This window comes from Phasianus colchicus, chromosome 2 (assembly GCF_987193195.1).
Source record: "Phasianus colchicus chromosome 2, bPhaCol1.hap1.1, whole genome shotgun sequence".
NCBI classification, from domain to species: domain Eukaryota; kingdom Metazoa; phylum Chordata; class Aves; order Galliformes; family Phasianidae; genus Phasianus; species Phasianus colchicus.
This window is the reverse complement of record NC_143437.1, coordinates 45029910-45050586: the sequence shown is the minus strand read 5'-3', so window position 1 is coordinate 45050586 and position 20677 is coordinate 45029910. Positions and strand designations below refer to the sequence as shown.

Below are 20677 nucleotides of genomic sequence, written 5' to 3'. Positions count from 1 at the left end.
ATGTGATCACCATATCAAAGCTGGTGGGAAAAAAAACCAAACATCTTCCTTCTGGTTCCAAAGCGAAGATTATTAATCTGATTAACACAAGACTAGTTAACTGAGACAGAATTAGACTAACATAAGAAACCCCAACTAAGTCAGAATGAAGGGCCAAATTTCTTCAAAAAAAAAAGGAGTGTTCCATGATGGTTTCAAAAAATGCTGGCAAAGCCAATATTGTCCTAATCAACCACAAGAAGATTAGTTCTACTATGCTATGATTTTACATTTACTTATGCTCCAGCTGACATGGACAATTCTTTAATTATTAAATGGCAATCTGAGCAATTATAGGCTGCTACCATTTTCTCTAATTCAAAGGGAGCATTTAGCCTTTAAGAGATTACACAGTAATTAAAGCATTGCTCTCTCTTTACTGAGATTAGAAAAATTATGATTGCTTTGCTCGAGTGAACTAGATTGTACTAGGATCGTTATGACCAATTAATTAGTTGTCTTCAATAAATTATACAATGTACGAAGTTTTCTTTACAGCGCTCTGAGGATTTCAGCTTATGACTGGTTTAACACAGTTATTTATCATTGGCAAATTGAATTCTACTATATACACAGGGGCTTCTAAATATCAGCATTACCTAGAAAAACATGAACAATTTCTGACTGTTATTGGTAACACCATTAGGGGGCCTATTACTACAGACTGCAACACAGACACTGAAAAGCAGCAGCGTATTTTTCCTCTTGTTGGCTCTGCACAGCATTGGAGTCAGCAAAACCACTGACCTTATCTCACTCAGATGTTTGAGACAGATGTAAGAAATACATAATGGACAAATGGATGTCACTGTCTTCACCTACACTAACATATTATACACCACTGTGCAGATCAGCTCCTTAATTCCGTTAGGATTCCTTGCCCTTAAAAACATTCCTCCTCCTCACAGAACAAATCCACGTGTTGATCTGTTTTCTGAGACTTAGAGGGTGCCCATGGTACCCATGTGCAGCTCAGGACAATATTTAAATCCATTAAATACATCAATATTCCCCACAACCACCTCCCCCACTATCATCTCCTCTCATTCATCTGCATGCAGAGATTGTTTTCCATTTGTAATAAGTTTCACCCACTCAAGAATCATTTACAGATGTGGAAGAATGCCGATCCTAATGATTCCACCAAACTTGAGTTTCTTCAGACACCGAGATGAATAATGCAGTAGTGAAAAAGGCAGGGAAAATCCATCATCTTCCAAGAATCTAACTGGATTCTTGCTCCATGCTCCCACCAGGGAGGTCTAGCTACAGAAAGATGCCACTGCTCTTCCACAAAGAAATTCTCAAAGAACAAGTATCCAAAAATATACCCTTGGTTCCCAAACACTTGAGTTCTGTACTCCTTCCCTCTTCGCTTACCCTTTACTAATTCCCTGAGGCATTTTGGCATATGTTTTCATGCCCTGTTTTCTCTTACAAATGAGAAGAATCAAAAACTCACTTTCTTTTTAATGGAAATTAAGATTCTCAAGCAGAACTTTATTTCAGGAGCTGAAGCTGTAAATAGGTACAAAGAAACAAAACATGCAAAGGCTAGCAGAGCTAGCAGAGCTGTGACAATTACACAATACCTCTTCAGACTGGGTACTAACATGCATTAACATGCTCAATCTATTTCTTATTAAAGTCAAAGGGAGTCCTATTAGTGGTAACAGTTTAATAAAAGAAAAATGAAAAAAAAGAAAAGAGAAAAAGGCAATTTGCAGTCCCAAGTTGCACCTCTGTCATGAGCTGAAACACTGCTGTCTGTCTGTGGAAAGACAAAAATTACCCTCAGCAGAGGAAGAAGCACAAGGGCATGGCATCTGTGTATGCCTGGAAGCATAGAAAGGAGAACAGCTCTTGGTTTATAATAGGGGGTACCACTGTTCATCTGTAGAAGACCTCTTGGTACATTTGCAGCATGGCTAAATCAGCAAACAGGAGTCTGAATTAGAAAGAACATAAGGCAGATTCCCAGAAAGCAGTTTCTCTGATTGAGGAGCGTGTAACTGAGACCAGGCAGCAATGTAAAAAAGACAACACAAGGTTTTCTCAAAAACCAGCTCCTTTATTAATGATTCAAAAGGGTCATATCCCTCGATGACCACTAACATCATATGTCTTCCCTCATTCGAACAGCTTTGTGTCCTTGATGATAATGAGTGCCTGTTACTCCAGCCTTGTCCTGTGGCATGCCACAGCTGCTACACTACACTACTAGAGTACAATCCAGCTCTGCTCTGTAGGGAAGGGGAAGATAGAGGAGCTTACCATTAACTTAATCCCACGCTCAGATGCTAGAAGCAAAATGTACGTTGTCATGCTTTGGGGAAAGCAGGACTCTTCAGGAGTGACTTTTTCACATATAAGCTAGAGCAGTTTGAATCACAGCTTGCAGAATGACCCTGCTTCTGCTCACCCCTTTTATTACCATGGCCTTGCAAAAAAGACAGGGCAGCAATTTCTGGTAGCTCTTGGAGCTTCACAGCTGATGAATGCCTCTGAGTGCACCTGCATAATGAGAGGCACATCGTGGGGCAACTCTACGAAGAGCACATAATTCATCTGTGAAGGTGTCCCAGAGCTGGCAGGCAGTACACAGTGCAGAAAAAGCTCAGATTGCCGTGAACCAACCATGCTGCATGCTCTCTCCCACCATAAGGCTTAAGGGGGTATTGCAAAGTTACAAATATCACTGAGAACAAGCAACAGCACATGCAACTGGAATGCAAGATAAAACGGGGAATCTGATTTTCAGTAGCGTGCATACCTTGTCTTATTTTAAAACAGTAAGTGGAGTGCTACAACCAAAATAGACAAAGCAGCTGGTAAGTGCATATCTTGCAATGAATTAATGTCCTTTGAACAAAACTTCATTACTTTTTATCATTAATATTTACTGACTCGAGATATAAGCCTAACACACTTTTGGAAGCAACACTCGGGTATCAATGCTGCGTATCATCTCACCTAAGAGCCAAATGTTGTCTAAAAGAAATATGGCAGAAAGGTGAAGCAGAATTGCAGTTTCACTCTGCACAGAGGCTTTCATTATCTCAGAACTCTTTAACAAGTTATCCCTGCTCTGTATCCCGAACAGTCTGATATCACAGAGATGAACGACTGCAATGAAATAACATAAAACAGCTGAAGACGAGCAATGCCATCTTCCAATCCAAAACCAACCAACCAACAAAAAATATCAAAACAAATCCCAAGACATCCACACTAACTAAAAGCTTCTCAGGGAAAGAAAAACTGAACATAAGCTCCTTCCTCCTATACTTAGATGGGAAACCATAGATACAACCAACCAGCAAATTAAGCAGTTAGGAAAAAAGTAGGATAGATGTACACTCGGTTTGCACTAGAAATAAATGCCAGAGAGAGAATAACAGAATACAAAGTGAATTACTGCAAAGGATGTCATAGAGAATTCAAGAAAACAATTCCCACATTCCCATTTAATTTATGTTCCTTCCTGCAGATCTCTAAACATTATCTTAGCAACACGAAACATGGTTAGAAATAAAGGTGTAGTAGCAGGAAATTGACTTTTGCAACGTCCAACAAGATGACTTTTTTCATTAATTTTCTCGTAGAGAGAGGGCACAGCCCATAGGTAACATGCTGCCATTCTGCAGAAATGCCTTAAGAGGCAGTGACTGAATCAGCTGCGGAAGGCACAACTTACAGAAAGGGAGCAGGTAACATTAATTAAACTAGGAGTAGTCATGGTTTGAAGCAGAGAAAGACTAGGGCATAGTCAATATAGAAACACTAATGTGGTGTTCTGGGTTGAGTACAACCAACTGCACTGTAATGAGTGGAAAACAGAACTTAGCTACAGTCTAAAATTTCTAAATCCTAAGCATCATTGGATTTCAGTAGGTACATAATTGAGAGCGTATTGTGCTTTGTGCACCTATGACTCCCACTGACTGAAATGGCAGTGCTGTGCGTATTCAAAGAGCGCATACCCAACCATTATTTCTTATGCTCATAAAAACAAAACCCATGACAAACAGATTCTGAAAACCTGAAGGATGAATACAAAAGCATTTGAAAAAATCAATGGGCATCTACGAGCACGCAGTCATTATTATTCTGCAACTGTCCTATGATTAAGCATCTTAAATGCATGCTCCCACTGCTATGTGCAAATAAGAGAGCAATTTATCAACTTGCCTGGTTAACGTTGGATATTTGCCTTGTAAAATAGAGAGGCCAGAACAAGGGACAAACATTTTAATATACTACAGCAAAATATGCTTTATTTAGCACACTAATTACTTCTTGATTTAGGAGGTGCCTCTTCTATCGAAGAGGAGGCAGTTGCTATTTTGTATACTTCCTCTATAGTAGAACCTTAAAACTACTCCTTCACTGAGGTTTGCATAAGTTTCCTTCCTCTTAAAAAAAAAAAAACAAAAGGGCAACTATGACTGGCAGTGCAAGACCTTTTTGCATCTGAAGAAGCAGAATACTTGTCTGTGAAAAACAAACAACAAACCCACAACCTTGCTGAAAAACAAACAACAAACCCACAAACCCCCAGAGCACAACCGCTACACATGAACACTGTAAACATCTACTAACACTATAAAGAACTGAGCACCAGTGGCTCATGAGCTTTGTCTAGACAAAACACCAACCTTTTCTTGATATAGTCTGTGGAGCCAATTAGAACACTCCTGCTCATCTTCTGGGATTTCTTCTAATGGAATCCGCCTGCCAATAGTAAACAAGAGAAATTGAAGAATATTAAATAGTTCCGCTGTGACAAATAGCACATATACTGCAGAGGCAGATCATTCACCTGACAAGGGACTCACTATACTCGTCCCACCACTCTTTCATTTATTAAATAATTTGTGGTAACAGCTCCCAGATCAGAAAAGTTTAGTTTTGCTTCCAGAGCTACCTTCAATTCTCATATGAATCTGAAACTCAAATATTGATTTCTGAAATAGTAATGCATTCTATCTGAGCTCACCTTCTAGTCAGAGGTTTGCAATTTTCTGTTTCTAAAGAAAGGTACTGAATGAGTTGATTTCCTACCTCACTTAAGGAGCTCAAGGCTGTGTTTAACAAGCTCAGCACCAGAGAGAACACACTGTTCTCCTCATAACTAGAGTAAAGCAGATCTAATATTTTTCAGGTAACTTTTATGATTCATTAAAATTTTTTTAATGTGCATGCAGCTTTAGATAATTTCTAGCAAAATGGCTTCTTTCACAGAAAAATCCCACTTAGAAAAAAATAATTCAACAAATTATGTGAACTTTGGTCAACAATTCTGTGACAAAAAAAATCCCTTTGTCATCTTCACTTAGAAATGCCAGTAACAATTTTTAATAGATTTTATATTTTTCAGTATTATATATCCTTTAATTCATCTCAGTTGAGAACAACATTGAATTAACTTCTTTTAGCAAAAGAGAGAATACTTCCTATAATCATTACACAGTTTGTCCTAGGCATGAGGCAGAGGCAGTCAAATTTACCAACAGCTATACCAGAGATGAGAACAGTCCTCAGCGTGGCTTCCGTCTAGAAGCAAACCACTGTGCCAGAAGAGAAGTGTGCAGATGATGTTTATTGACACCTGCCTCTGGTGCAGGCCTCAATTAAAAAAAAATAATAATAATAAAATCCTGCAGAGCTCCAAAAGGGTCCTCATGTCCTCACAGTTGCAGAACTTTACACAAAACCCTGAGCAATCCATATGAGTTTTTCTATCTGGAGCACTGTGACACCAGGTTGGTAGAGATTTGCTACATCCATTATCTCCTTGAAAATATTTCCTTATTTGTGCAAGTATTCGCTCTTCTATGCTTAAAAAAAAAAAAAAAAAAAAAGAATTAAAATGTAGATTACTTACCTCACATATAAATCTGCATGGTATTTCTTTCCATTTAGAACGCCCAGCAATGTTGGATTCTCATTATTTCTAAAATTGAGGGTAGAATCATAGACTGCTGAAACTACGAGAAGAAAAACAGGTTATGTGACCAGAGAAGTAACAGAATGCAAAAATCAGTCATCCACTCTCAGACAAAGAGAATACTTACACACAAAGTCATCAGCACGATAGTTTGAGCTACCACCAAAGTAAAGTTAATGATGGAATATTCAACATGCAAGTTATCAGAAGCCAAATATCCAGTAAACCTTTCAGGAATTGTACCAGTAGAATGAATGAGTTTGGTCTCTGCGCTTCTCTCCTTCTCCCAGCACACATCAAACACTGAGTGTAGGGAACATAATGACAGTTTAATATCACAGGGCATCCTAGAAGCCCCGTGGTTGGAAAACTATCAGCTTTCTCAACTGTCTCTGGATTAGACACTCCTCTCCCCATCCTCCTACAGAAAACAGGGCAAATAACCAGGCAGATAAACATACAAACAGTGAACAATATATACAGTTTGTCTAAAAATGGGTAAAGTTCACCTGAGATAAATCCTGCAGCCAGAGGGCTTGATACAACTATTACTTAGGGTTCAAAACAATCTCCCTTTCACATCCATTCACTTATAACAATGGCATTTGCTAAAAGGCACAGGCAGGGACAGAGTAAGAGAACACGACCTGTGAGAGCTGGACTACTGCTAAGGCTGCAACTATGATGAATATAATATCTGAGTTCCAAAGAACTGAACTGCAATGAAGCTTGTAGCCTGAAGAGAACACTTTCTGCATTTCAGGACTGCACAGAAACAGTAAAAGCACTTGGCAAGCGAGGCTCTTTCTTAGCTGAACTAAGACAGTGCCAAAAAAATAGTTTCTACAGAGAAAGAGTTTACTGTTTTAACTCAGAAAAAGTGTTTCAAAAGTAAGAAATTCTTTGAATATAGGAGACAAAAACTTTTGATAAATTCATAGTACCAACAGGCCTAAGGCAAGGGAGTTAGTTGGAACTAGATGATTTTTCAAGTTCCTTCCCACTCAAACCATTCTATGATTCTAAAATATCCCTAAATATCCTAAATTATTTTTTTTTATATGTCAGAAAACAACTGAAACTGATTGTGCATCACTTTAGGAATTCCAAGATCAAATGCATCAATAAAAACCAAACTGATTAACGTGTGCTTTGTTTAATATCTTCCGCTCTAGAGTTTTGCAGTAAGGAACATTACGGTGGACTTTCGCTGTGAAAGGTGTTGACCTCTCCTAAAGAAGTGTTCTGTTACATAAAATAGATTTGGGTTTATTTTTGAAATTTATTTACGTGAGACAGTTATGGCTCAGTCACAACATTCAGTCCAGCAGAAAATCCCTCACAAAGCAGAATTCATAGGCTAGAACAGATTCCAATTCAGTGCTGCAAGGGAATCCTGGAAATAGAGACTTAAACTTTATCACTGCGTGAAGACTGCATGACTCAGTCTTAAGGTTATTTTTTGTACTACAGTTGGGTTTTTGGCCTAAGCTCAAAACTACAAATCGTAAGCCAAAATCTGCTTCAAGTACACTGTTTTCAGTGTACAATAAAAATAGGAAATTATTTTGAAAAGAAAAAAAGTAATCTGCCTCCACTTTAAAGCTCTGAAGTGCAGAAGATTTTACTAATCCACTCTAATTTACTAATCCAGTGTAACTGAAAGAATACAAAATTTGAATCTGTACAAAATAGACTCATTAGCTTAGAATAATCTCAAACTACTGAAAAAAACTAACAAAATGAAAACAATAAAGGAAAGTATGATGCATCCAGAACTTCTCCTTTTTGTCTTTTAGAAGACACATTTGTATTTTGATACAATTTAAGTTCTTGTTCATCACATTAGAAAAGGATTCTCCTGTTCCAAAAGAAAATACTGCAGAGTTGGGCAGGATCATCTTTATGTGCTGGCAGGTCACAAATTTTCCTTCACTCCACCAAAGCAAAACAAAACAAAGCAAAACCAAACCAAACCACACCAAACTCTCCTTTTCCAGTACGTAACTTGCCTGTATTCTGATATTCTTTCCAGCTCTTTTTCATATCACACAGAAATCTTTTGCTGGCAAAGCAGCATCAAGTCCAAGATAACAACAATATATGCAGGAGTAAATAGACCCCTATTATATCTGGATATAAGGTAACTGAAGAGCTAAGCTTTTCCGTTATGAAAGTGCAGGAAAAGATGTATTGTGGAGACGTCAAAGAAGACAACTGCACAGGATTAAAATTTGCCAGAAAGCATTTGCCAAAGCAGCATACTAGTATACTATATGACATACTGAATTTGTTTTCCACTAAACAAGTACTTTGTACGTATTATTCCATATGTATTTTTATATCTATAAACACATATACAACTATACACATTTTTCTATATAGTAGAACTGGAAATCTCATGACTTTCACATCCAAAAGCTTAAGAAATTTCATGTTCTAAATCAAGTAAAAAATACCTTTCACAGCACCTTCAAAATATTCCATCTGTCTTAAACTCAGACCAGCTCTTCACAAGCTTTGCTTTAACTATGAAATGATATTTTTCTCATAGAAATTATTTTAATTTTTTTTTTTTCATTAATAAAGAAAGATCATTCATTATTGTGGAACCTTTTGAGAGAACAACATTTTTCCCATTTCAATTGCTATTTTCTGACATTAAGTAAAGACACAAATCTTATTTTTGTTTTCTAATCTATATCTATTTTAGTTCTCTATACAGAATTCTGACAAAGAACTATATAATTAAGGAATTAGGATTAATAATGACTTGAGGTATAAGAAACCTTTGAGTTGTGTATTTAGAGAATTTTTTTTACTTTTCTTTTCATACACTTTTAAATTTTTTTTTTTTTTAATTGGCTTCTTGAATTTCACACATTATTTTGTGGCTGAATGAATGTCCAACAAATCAGCCGGCCTGCAACATAACCTCATTCTAACAAATAATGATCTGAAGTGAAGATTACAGAGCAGAGTGGGGAAAAGAAGGTGGAATTCACTGTACCTTTTGGCACAATCCGTTAACATTTAATAGTTCTGCTTATCTAACTTAATCTACCTGCTCAAACTTGCTAACTTGCTCAGATCTAAACTCTGAAGAATTCCAGGACTGAAGAGCTGCTCATGGAAATTCGTCAGCATGGCCACATTGAACTCCATGAGAACATCACTGTGGAATTCATTCTCGTGTACTCCCTCTAGGACAGCAGTTTCCAGCATGCACAGTTATAAGAAGTTGACAACTTGGAACTATCTGCAATCATCCTGAGGTACATTTATGAGGTAGCCTTAAACTAAACAAAAACAGCTGAAACAAGCTACCTGATATAAAGACAGGCAACACAAACAGCCATTAAATACATATTTTATAATATTTATGACATTTATTTTTACTGTGAGTAATGGACAGGTACTTTAGAAACAAATCCATGTTTTCATTTGCTTCCAGCCGAGCTGTACAAGCAGCAAATTCTACATTGTAATCTAACAACAATTTATTAGGACAGCACACAATCTCTAGAAAAGACGTGGCTGGTGACTCTGTCTGTTACTTGTGAGCTGGTAGAGACAATCACTCATAAAAATATCAGAACAAGTTTGAAAACACTGGAAGCAAGCCTTATTTAAGGACATCTGAACTGGTGAAAATCACTAAAGGGAAGTGAATTCCATTATTTCTTATGAAGGAAAAAGACTAAATAATCCCAGTTATTTCATGTGGAATATTTTAGCAGGGGATTATTTCACTAAATGACCATGAGAATAAGACTTTCTGAATGACATTTGAAGCCATTACAGTAGTATCAACCCCTTGAAGTTATGGTATTCTACAGAGGCACCATTGGCAAAGATACACTTGCTTTATAAAAAAGGTCACTGTGATTTCTTAGAGATGGAAAACAAACCTCTACGCCAGAGGTTCTGACAATACAAATGCATTCACTCAAACAGGTGTATAAAGTTATCTCTATTTAATTTTTAGTGGGAGGAGGGGGAATAAATTAATTAGGCGATAAGTTTCTTTGTTATCTGTGTGAAAGATATTTTTGCCAAACTATCTATCTGCTTATATTGACAGATGTGGTGTCTACTGGTGCAGACAATTTCTCATATATACACATGAAATACCAATAATACAGAGTAAACACCATCTGAGACTAAATTTTTCAAAACACGACTTTATTAGACTTATTTAATCTGCATCTGTTTCCAACAGACACAAAACTACTGCAGGAAGTAGCATCAGAGGTTGAAACAAAGTTTTGGAAAGCATCAACCTGTGATTGCTGCTTTTGTGTCTGAATTATATTTCTACAACCACAGCAACCACCTTCCATTTATCCTACAGTATTTCAGCCTCAGAGAGCTGGAATCTTACAATTTTCAGAAAGAGGAGCTAAGAAAAAAGGGAAATGAAAAGCTGAGCTTGGTCACAGCCAGCTTGGAACAGGCATTTATGTTTCCCTTACTGCTATGACAAGCTGCTGTTAACTCCCTTAGCACGATACTCCAGCTAGGCCCACCACCCCTTCTGGAAGAGCAGAAAGTGCAGAAGCCTAAGCGGCAGATCCCAAAATGGGCTTTTTCACACAGGAGCATCATTACAGTGGCCACAACAATGCTCTTTGGAACAAGTAATCTGGTTGCAATATGAGTAATACAATCAATTACTGTGCCACATTATGAAGTGGAGAGTAACATTGAGACTAAGGAACAGTGAATAAGTTAACAAGCGAAGTTAAATATTACTAGTTAATGTAAATATTCAAAAGAAAAAAATGTCCAAATTACTACAACATAAATCCTCTGCAACACTTCTTTCCTTATAACATGGGTACTCCCCACCACTTATAGCATGATATGTGTCCCGTGCCTGGAAACATTCAAGGCCAGGCTCTGAGCAACCTGATCTAGCTGCAGGCGTCCTTGTTTATCGCAAGGGAGACACGGCCTAGATGGCCTTTAAAATGACGGTCAAATGTACCCCTTGTCTCTGTAAGAGAGAAACAAGTAGTAATCCAGATCTAATTACCTCTCTCTTACTCCAAAAAGTGACAGTGCAAGTAAGGCAACATACCCACAAAAACTGCAACACTTATCAGGGATCATCAGGCTTTTCCCTCTGTTTGTTGGCTGGGTTTAAGTTACATAGTTTCAACTATCTATGAACCCTCACAAAGGTAATCTTACCTCCTCAGCCTTACCCTGATAAATCCAGCAAGGATTGAGGTAGTAACATACTGTTCCCCAAGTAAGTATTCTAGGGAATCTAAGTCTTTGTTGTCCTGAAATTATATTGAATATTTAGGATTCTTTCATGAATACCTCAAATTTCCTATAAATGGCACTCGAGTTCCCTGAAATTATTTCTTTTTGGAATATTTTCCCATAAATCAGCTGCTTGTCCATAGCCACACTATGTTTTGTTTTCTTCATACTGAATAGCAACAAGAAAAAAAATCACCACTAAAATCACCTGTCCTTGACTCCCCACCTCAAGATAGTGGAGGTCAGAGAGTTCTGACTCAGATCTTCTTCAGTGCCTCAAGTCTTTTTCCCCTCCTCCCCAGCAAAACAGTCTTATTCGAACGGGAAAGTTAAGCTGTGCCCTTCAGGAAGTTGCACATAACCTCCATCTACTTCATGTATCAGAAAAGATCCAAGCAATGCCATCCATTTTGGGGGTGGGAAATCACTGATGCCTGACAAGCTACAACAGTGATATCATCTACCTTACTTGAGAGAGGATATGAAGAAGAGACATGACAAACAGCAAGACAGCTGACTGCAAAGTTTTCTTTTTTTTTTTTTTATTACATCAGCTATCCCAGATATGCCAGATAAAAACACATCTTCAAAGACAAAAGAAGCTTTGACATTAACTTCAGTCATGCCAGAACATTTTCTTCTAAACCACTAACTACTTTGTCTTCCTTACATATCAGCCTTCTAACAGCACATAAATCCACCAAAGCCCAGTTTAGCAATGGGTGCAAGTTAGCACTATTTTTCCCTTGTCCTTGAAGTACACAGCAGAAGACTTAGCTGGATTTTATTAGTCAAACAAGATCACTTTAAAGGCATTTGTGCCGCATTCTTACTGATGGCACTCTAAGTTGGTAAATTCAGTTCAGGTACCAGAAGCAGGGTAGGGTGTACTGAACAACATTAACAATGAAGTATTTATTCATATTCTGTAATTTGTTTCTCAACTTCTGCTACACATATCTTCAGAAAAGGTTGACTTCTCACATCTCTGCTCCACAAAGGTTACCAAAACTCTCCAGAGTATATTCAGGCAGACGTTTTAAAGTGTAACATTCTTTTGATAAAAAATGATACTTATGTTTGCCATAAGAAAACATTTAGGATGCCTTCTTAGATTCTCTGAAGTGACTTACTGGCTTCATTTGGAATAGGAATTCCTAATAGTATGGCAAAAACTAAGAATCATTCTCCTTTGGGAATATATAGAAAATCCAGAACTGGGGATTCCTCAGTACAATGACAGAACACAAAGCAAAAATAAAAAACTAATGAAGCTGCCCACAGCTTTTGCTAGTCTAACCTGATTTAGTTTTCACAGACTAGTAGAAGCAAGCTCAGAAAAGATTCCAGCATTCTTCTGATAGAACATGCACTATGGGGAAAAGAAGAGCACAGCAAAGCAAGAGCAATTACATGAAATAACCATTTAAGCATGTTCCTTGTGACTTTCCTTACCTACATTTCTCAAACACTGTACGGTGACAGCAAATCCTTTTGTTCGTGGCAGTAGGTGATATTTGAGCTTGGGCAAGCCTTTGGCTTCAGCCACCTGCATGCTAGCCTGGTGCTTCTGTTCTGTGAATCTTGTGCCTTCACAATGAATCAGGAACTAAAAAGCAAGAAAGAACAGCAGTCAGAAAATAGCTCAGGTTTTCTACATATGCTTGACCAGAGCCCTCACTGATTCCCACCAATATGGCCCAAACAAACACTGCTAGCAGGGACACAAGTAGACAGATACACTACAAGGTAATTGCCCTGGAACTATTAAAAAAAAAAGAAAAACTCTCTCAATCGCCCCCACCCATTTAACTTGCCATCCTGTGGTCTTTAACATCTGCTTTGCTACTCATGACTAAATGACTTGATTTCCCTCATGGGTCACTCCTTCTCTAAAGAGATGTTAGAAAACAGTCAAAACACATTTTCTGTTGCAAGTCTCCTAGCGATGCAGACATGCTCCAGTATCTAAAACTCATAAAGTGTCTGAACCAAGCGCAATTCTAGGAAATGCCTCATTAGCCCATTTGCTTTCACTAGAGCACATGGAACACAAGCAACAGCAGATACTAGCTTTGATGGCAAGGACGGGGCACATAATATAGGTAGAGCAGTAGATGCAGGAGAACTGTAAGTCTCAGTCCTTTATGAACCACACAGTTTCACTGCTCAGACACGAAACACACTTTTGTCAGTGTCAGGAAAGGGAGACCATAGGGTCTTCAGAGATTTAGTACATGCTCATGTGCTTTCTGCCAAGCCTGAATCCAAATTAATGCATCAGAGAGCAGTGCATATTGCGTCAGCGAAGTTTCAATAACCCACAGCAAAAATTTAGCCCACTAGACAAAGAAACTGAAGAAACCTGTCCAAGTTTCCAGGTTCAGATCCAGCCTATCTAGGAGCACTTTTATTCACTTATAACATGCATCATGTTAAATAGTCAGATGAAACATACAGAAACTGCTGAGAAAATTCTTCTAACACATCTAGCATGCTCTGCCTTTCTACCTACAAGGTGCTACCACTATGCTTTTTGACATTATATCATTCCACACCAGAATAAATCCAGCTGTACAAGAGCAACTAAATATTTTCTATTGCAGGCATAGCCTTCTCTCAGAAATCCCTTCATAGCAGCATATAAAGGATGGTGGTAATTTGAGTTTACCAATTAGCACTGAACTGCCTACTTCTGCAAAAATGCATTCAACACCTTTTGCAAGTGACAGAGCACAGACACCCCTCCTCCAGCTCCTATATTTAGAGAACTGGAATCTGCCTTAGAAGAGGGGTTGGATTCAATGATCTCTAGAGGTCCCTTCTAAGCCCTACAATTCTGTGATACTGTAAAAGTTTATTATTGAACACAGCGGGGACATTTTTCAAAGAATATCTCTAGGGCTCCATAGAGGTAGAAAACAGACAGGCTAGACTATTGTACCAGAAATTCAAAATAGAATTCAGCTCTCTCATAGTATTGTCAGGATACTGCTAGGAAGTTCACAAATTAAAGTTCTCAGAAGCAACGTGGTTACCAACAGACACTACCTACACTTTCATTCTTCCAGGCATTGCAGCACCTCCCACTCCTCTCATTAGTCATCACTCACCCAAAAGTTTTCAGGGTAGTCCCGGAGATTCAGCAACTTCTGCATAACTGTTTTCCGATCTTCCTCCCACTTACGCTTGCAGAAGACTATCTCCAGGAAATACCACATCCAGCCAATGATAGGCATGTAGGAGAGCTCCTTCTTTGCCAGCACTTTGGAACTCTGCAAGATAGCGTGAAAGGAAGTAAGACAGAATCACACCAGTTACTGAGTTCTGTTTGGACATGGCACATGCATAGCTAGATATTAATACTGACTCATATATGGATCTGTTCCAGCTTCAAAACCAGTACGAGAGCAAAACAAAGAAGAGTTTTCCTTGTATGACACAACAGCCAGATCTGCTAAACACTTATAAAGCCTGCACTGTACAATAGCATATTGAGGCATACATCTGTACTGCAAATACTTTCCCAATGTAGGAAATCTTAAACACTAGAAATAACAGCAGCAATACAAATACTTCCTGCGTGTTCAGATTTGTTTATGGAAAGGCAGAAATACTTATACTAGCGAATTTCTCTTCAGAGCATTCTTCTGGAATAAAATAAGCACCATTCCTGCCTCACAGGTTTGACACTGAAGTGATTTAACCATACACTGCATAACAAGTCTATTGCTTATCAAGGGTTAGACTCATTTCAAATCTCAAATCTTAGAACTCAGTCCTGTGATTATCTTAGAACAACTCTCCTTTAGGCAGATTTGACTCCAATTGCTCATTTTCTACTTTTCTAGTCATACTGCATTGGTGAGCTGTCTTTCTTTCCCATTCAGTGAATAAAAAAGTAGCCACTGTGTGTGCATGTGTACACAAAAACTATTCTAGCAATTCCTGAGATAGCTGCATTTTCCTAGAGGATAGCAGGAGCAATTACACAATCCAGTTTCTATCTGTGATATTATTATAAGCAGCACCATGCTTGTGCTCTGCAGATGAGTTCCAGGACATGGCATCTGACTAGAAGACATTATTTACTGGTAGAATTATGAGCAACTATTATTTGCTTTTATTTTCTTTCTTAGTTGCTGTTGTTCATTTGGTTACTAGGAGAAGAGATTTGACCTAATTCTTTATCTCAGCTCATTTCTCTCATCTGCTCTCTTTCCTTGAGGAAGGAAAATACCTTAAATAATTAAGCTATCTAAAAGCTCACAGGAGTGGAAGGCAAATGTACATAAATAGCTTCCAAGTGACTGCTACACAGAAGAAGTGGAAAAAAAGACATGAGAATTCCTAAGAACGCAAGAACTTATACTGTCAAATAATCTAATACTTTATAACAACATTCTCTCTCTTTGTCATTTGGAGATTGAGTGATGGGCCCAGACCAAACCCCCAAGGCCTGCTCTCCCACAAGGAGCAGCTGGAAGACTCAGTAGCTGAAGCTGAGGCAGACTTTCTGCAATTTCAGTTTTTCCTGGACATTAATCCACGCTGCACAGCAGCACTGAGCCCAGCCTTCTCTTCCAGCTCCCCAGACCAGCCATGGGGAAAGGCTCTCCTCCCACCACCTTCCTTAGTTCTCAAACTTTTTTTTTGACACAGTACTGCTTTTTCTTTTCTCAGTTACTTCTAATATGAGTCATCCTCTTATTTCCAGAATAAAGCTAAACAGTTTCAGTATACACTTTTAAAAATCTCCATGAAGCATTTTTTGTTATAGGCCATCATGTAGAATGCCCAATGAAAACACACACATCACTACAGAAGCTCTTTCATTCCCCTCTCCTGTGCAAGACTGAGGAAGATACCTGAGCCAAAGCTTTGCCCCATTAAAAACCCAAAAGATGCCAAGTGTTCCCAGATGAGGGAAGCGGGACAAAACCTCAGGGAACTGCTACCCACACCTCAGTCACAACCAGGTCGGCTATTAGCCAGCAGCCCAACTGGAATCCTAGTAGAATCCACCAATTCGTCAGGCAAACAACAGCAGTCACACCTCATTCACCCCCCAAAACAAAGTGAAAGAGAGACAGGCCTGATGTGAGCTGCGGTGTCACAGGGTGCAGCATGACCACAATAGCAGAGCAGATGTTTGAATTCTTCCACAGGTCACACTCCTCTGCATTTTCTGTGCCAAAACATTTTTGAAATCTAGAAGTGCACTTCAGACGAATGTGAATGCACACCTCCTTAAATGCACATAAAAAGGAACTACATCACCTAATGCTGCTTTGTGTGTTTCACCTACCCCAGAAGTAGAAGTTAGACTGATGGCACAGAAGTATTTGGCAAAAGGAAGCTCTGCAGTCACGACCCTGGTAGGAGTGCTCTTCTGTGGGAGGAACGTATTAGGCCTGGCCCTCAGGAGCTCTCATCTCTCTTACAATAACAACAGCTACAATCTGCTCTGTTTCAGCTGTCTATGTGTGCACAGCTCCCAAGTAAATACAACAGGAAGAACGCAGATGTGGTTCACTTCTGCTACCAATTTTCCCTTTACCAAAGAGCTTTGGAAAATACATGAAAGTCACCTCCAACCCTTAAATTCAGCTCACTAAACAGAATAAATAGAGTAAATCGTCACTTCTTTATGAAAAGTACATGGCTTTCCTGAAGGAATTTAAACATTTCCACTGCTTGAAGCGGTGTAATTCCGACATCTTATGAAATCACCGCTGGACAGGGACAGCTTATCTATGGTCATAGCATTTTAACACAGGTTAATTTCTTTTCACCATGTTACTTTGGATAAAAATAGCCATGAAATTCTCCTCGTGTGCCAGTGCCACATACAAAATTTAATTTTAAAAGGTCATTTTAAATACGTTCATACAACTTTGCTGATCAGTCTCCAGCCTCAGTTATTCAGCACCTTTTAATCACAGAGTGCAACAAGCAGCCCGAAATCTACTTGCAAGCTGAGGATGTCTAACAAAATCTGTTCTACCATTTCAAAACAAATTTATTGTAGCTGCAAGCCAGTAGCAGCAGGCAATTTATGTCGTAAATTATTTTCTCTATGGCTGCCCTCACTGCTGACATACTTTTGATAATTGTTTGCTCTATTTTTGAAATACAGCACTCTTTCAAATTACAGTATTAGGTCAGAAAGACGGGAAGATGTATTTCTTTAGGGGGAGGGGAAGACCCACACTTCTTCCATGTAAGAAAGTTAACAGCAATATTCTAGTGGATGTATGCCCAAGTATATGCTAAGATGCTGTATTAAATGCAAACAATAATGTGTTTTTGTCTAACTGCATGAACAATCATATGACTTCTATTAATATATTAAAATGTACAAACAAACGAATGTTAAAAAGTAATCACTATTCACACATCTATCATTCCCATACAGCAACCTAGGGAAAAATACCTATCAGTCACGCTCAGTTTCTCCAACAGCAAGCTTCAATATAAATAACTTTTATTTAAAATTTGGTTTTCCTTGCATATGGAACAGATAACTAGGGTTAAAAATAATGACAAAGGCTGAGCAATACCTGCATTCAGGGGAAAACGAATGAGTAGATTTAGCTCTAAACTAAAGGTAATTTTTGCTGGTATAAATATCATCTCAGGAAAAGAGTTACTAAAATGACTAAAAAGGTAATTTGTCACTGCTTGTTTATATCAAGCAATGAATCAGAAGAGCCCAGTGTACCCTGGCAGAGAGTATACCAGTATGTTTTCAGTGCAAGTCCTGAATAACATCTTACACAGAACATGACTTTGTCTTAATTACATCTAGGCTTTATGAAGTTTGCGTCATTCTCCTAATTTCTAGCAACCATTAAAAGTCTTCTACAGTTTGGTGCTGCTAACACACGCTGGTAGCTTCAGCTGCACAGAGCCTAACTGCAAGCAGCAAGATAATCTGTGGCTTAAAATAACTTGCAAGAGAAAAAGCAAGCACAGAGTTGCTTCTTGATGTGGTTTTTGCCTTCACCACTCTAAATGAATAGGTCTCTGGCTCTCACTCAGCACTGTCAAGCCAGTACCTCTTAGCACTTTGAATGGGTGCTTCAAGAGTATCATATTAAAGAAAGTAATTAAAAAGTAAAATAAATGTTTTTTTGTTTCTTTTTTTACCCTGTTCCATCCCATCCCAAACATACATATGTACATGTGTTCTTAGCAACTCTTTTGGGTCTCTTTGTCAGGTTTTCTTCTGTAGACAAAAATTTTCATGAAAGTAGAGAACCTCGTGCCATCTAGGCGTAAGGATCAAATAATGACAAGACGACACAGTATCACAAACCTAACACCAGCATACAAGAGACTAAGTTCCCTCCACCAAAAACTTCCCCTCTCCTCATCTCCCAGAAAAAGTGAAAAGAAAAAAAAAAAAAAAAGAATCAAAACCACAGTAACAATATTATAAAACCTGACGGGACTGTATCAATTTAGCCATAAAGATAGAAAAGAAAGCCAGTATGAAGAAGAGTGATGAAAGGAGAAGAACAATGAACAGATTGAATGTCTGTTGCAAAAAATACCAGCTGGGAAAACTGTCATATTGCATTTAAGTAAATAAATACAAGAAAAGGTAAATATATGTTTTTTTCTGGTGTCAGGAAAGACTAGAAAGTTTTAAGGAGTTTAATTTTCTTTTAATATGAGCAAAACCACCACTACCACAAAGGAACCCCCCCCCCCCCCTCCAAAAAAAAAACCCAAAAAACAATGAGAATTTATTGTTTTCATTTAACACAAGTTCAGGGTGTAAAACAGAATTTGAACACACACTTGCAATATTGTTAACAGCACGGTCACTGTGTACCACAGATGTAACATACAGCAGTGCACTACAATACCACCATTCTCTCTGCCTGCTGCAGTTAAATACAATCAGTTCCACTCCTTTGGCCATGATGCATCTCCATCTTCTTCCTCTTCATCCTTCCCAGCCATCTCTCCTTATGATGTACCAGGCAGACAAGTACCGAAACTGATATTGGAGGTGCAATGCACAAACTTTCAGCAGCAGGGGACACAACACTTGCTTAGTGAGATGCTGGTAAATGCCTAAAAGAGTCTGCACAGACACTTTGCAGAGTATAAAGCTAAACCATGTTAAATAGAAAGCCCTATTGACTCACAAAGTCCCTGAGCCACACATTGCTAAAGGCTAGGACAACCCTTAGAAATTTCTCTGCATGCTCACTTGCTCTTGCAACTGTTTCCCACACATGTGCTTCTTGCTTCTGTTAGAAGACAGGGCAAGACTAGCCCTCAGCACAATGGCTCTTATATCCTTAATTGTGCTGCCACAACAAATCCTGCAGTTTTGTACCCTGCAAGCTGGTGTAAGGCAGCTGGTGAAGTCACACCTAGATATGCCCCCCTAGGCATCCACCCACTCCTGTGCTGCACCAAACACCAAATACCAGGAAGCCAACACTGTAAATCCAGTTAGGAAACTAACTTAGGATGAAAATTGGGTGGGGAGGTGCTGGTTTTTAGCATCTGTTTGGTGTGAAACTAGCTTATGATGAATCTTGACTGGTTACCCCTACAGGGAAATATAGTGCTTTCCTGTGTCAAGACATCAATGCAAGTAAGAGCACATGGGAATAATTTCCTCCTAGAACATTTTCTGGTAAAACCACAGTACATTAATCAAGACTGAAATAGTTTAAAAATAATTATAAAAAAAGATATATCAGTTCCTAAAAGAATTCTAAGATTAGGAAAGATACAAATTGAATAATAACTCAGCATTTAAAGACAGGAAGAACTATTTTCAGTTAATGCAGCACAGTAATTGTGCAATAGTTTATGCGGTAGTTTTCCTATGTGTAGGCAGCAATATACAGAATTAAAACATAATCCTGATTATCTTGGGAAAATTATTAAAAAACATCATTAAAATTAATGAAATTCAATCCAACCAGACAGCACCAACATAAAACAAAAGAACTTTGACCTTGTAGGCCCTTACTGGTTTGTACAGAAACAATCCTTTAATTTCCTACAATGGCACTTTGTGAAGAAGGTCCTGACCATCTACAATAGCTTTATCTACAGAACTGCAGTCACTGGGATAGTCTGTTTAATTTTTTAAGTCTAAAGCACCACTGTATAACAAACACCACTGAATAATGAGGGAGAATGCTTTTAGTATACACGTCTGCCATGAACAGATTTCCTAGTTACTACTATCTTTGATGATATATTCTCAGGCTATGAGCTTGGTCCCAGACGTGATAGTAGAATTGTTCCACAGTAACCTGAAGTCAACAGCCACCTCAGTGATAAGAAAGACCTTAAAATATGTGTTCTATGGTGGTTTTGGTTTGTTTTTGGTTTGTTTACTTTAAAGCAGACTTTGTGATTATAATTTGAAAGGGG

At 38.3% G+C, this 20677-nt stretch overlaps 1 protein-coding gene across 4 annotated transcripts in view; it reads right to left on the bottom strand.

Annotated features, from left to right (window-relative positions):
* Positions 1–20677, bottom strand: part of AGPAT4 (1-acylglycerol-3-phosphate O-acyltransferase 4) — a 70244-nt gene that overhangs the window by 9811 nt on the left and 39756 nt on the right. For all 4 annotated transcript variants that reach the window (XM_031612668.2, XM_031612689.2, XM_031612683.2 and 1 more), the window contains 4 exons: positions 14377–14538; positions 12719–12872; positions 5927–6029; positions 4698–4773 (listed from right to left, as the gene is read on the bottom strand). In XM_031612668.2, the coding sequence (XP_031468528.2) occupies positions 4698–4773; positions 5927–6029; positions 12719–12872; positions 14377–14538 (495 nt within the window). The remainder of the gene's footprint in view (positions 1–4697; positions 4774–5926; positions 6030–12718; positions 12873–14376; positions 14539–20677) is intronic.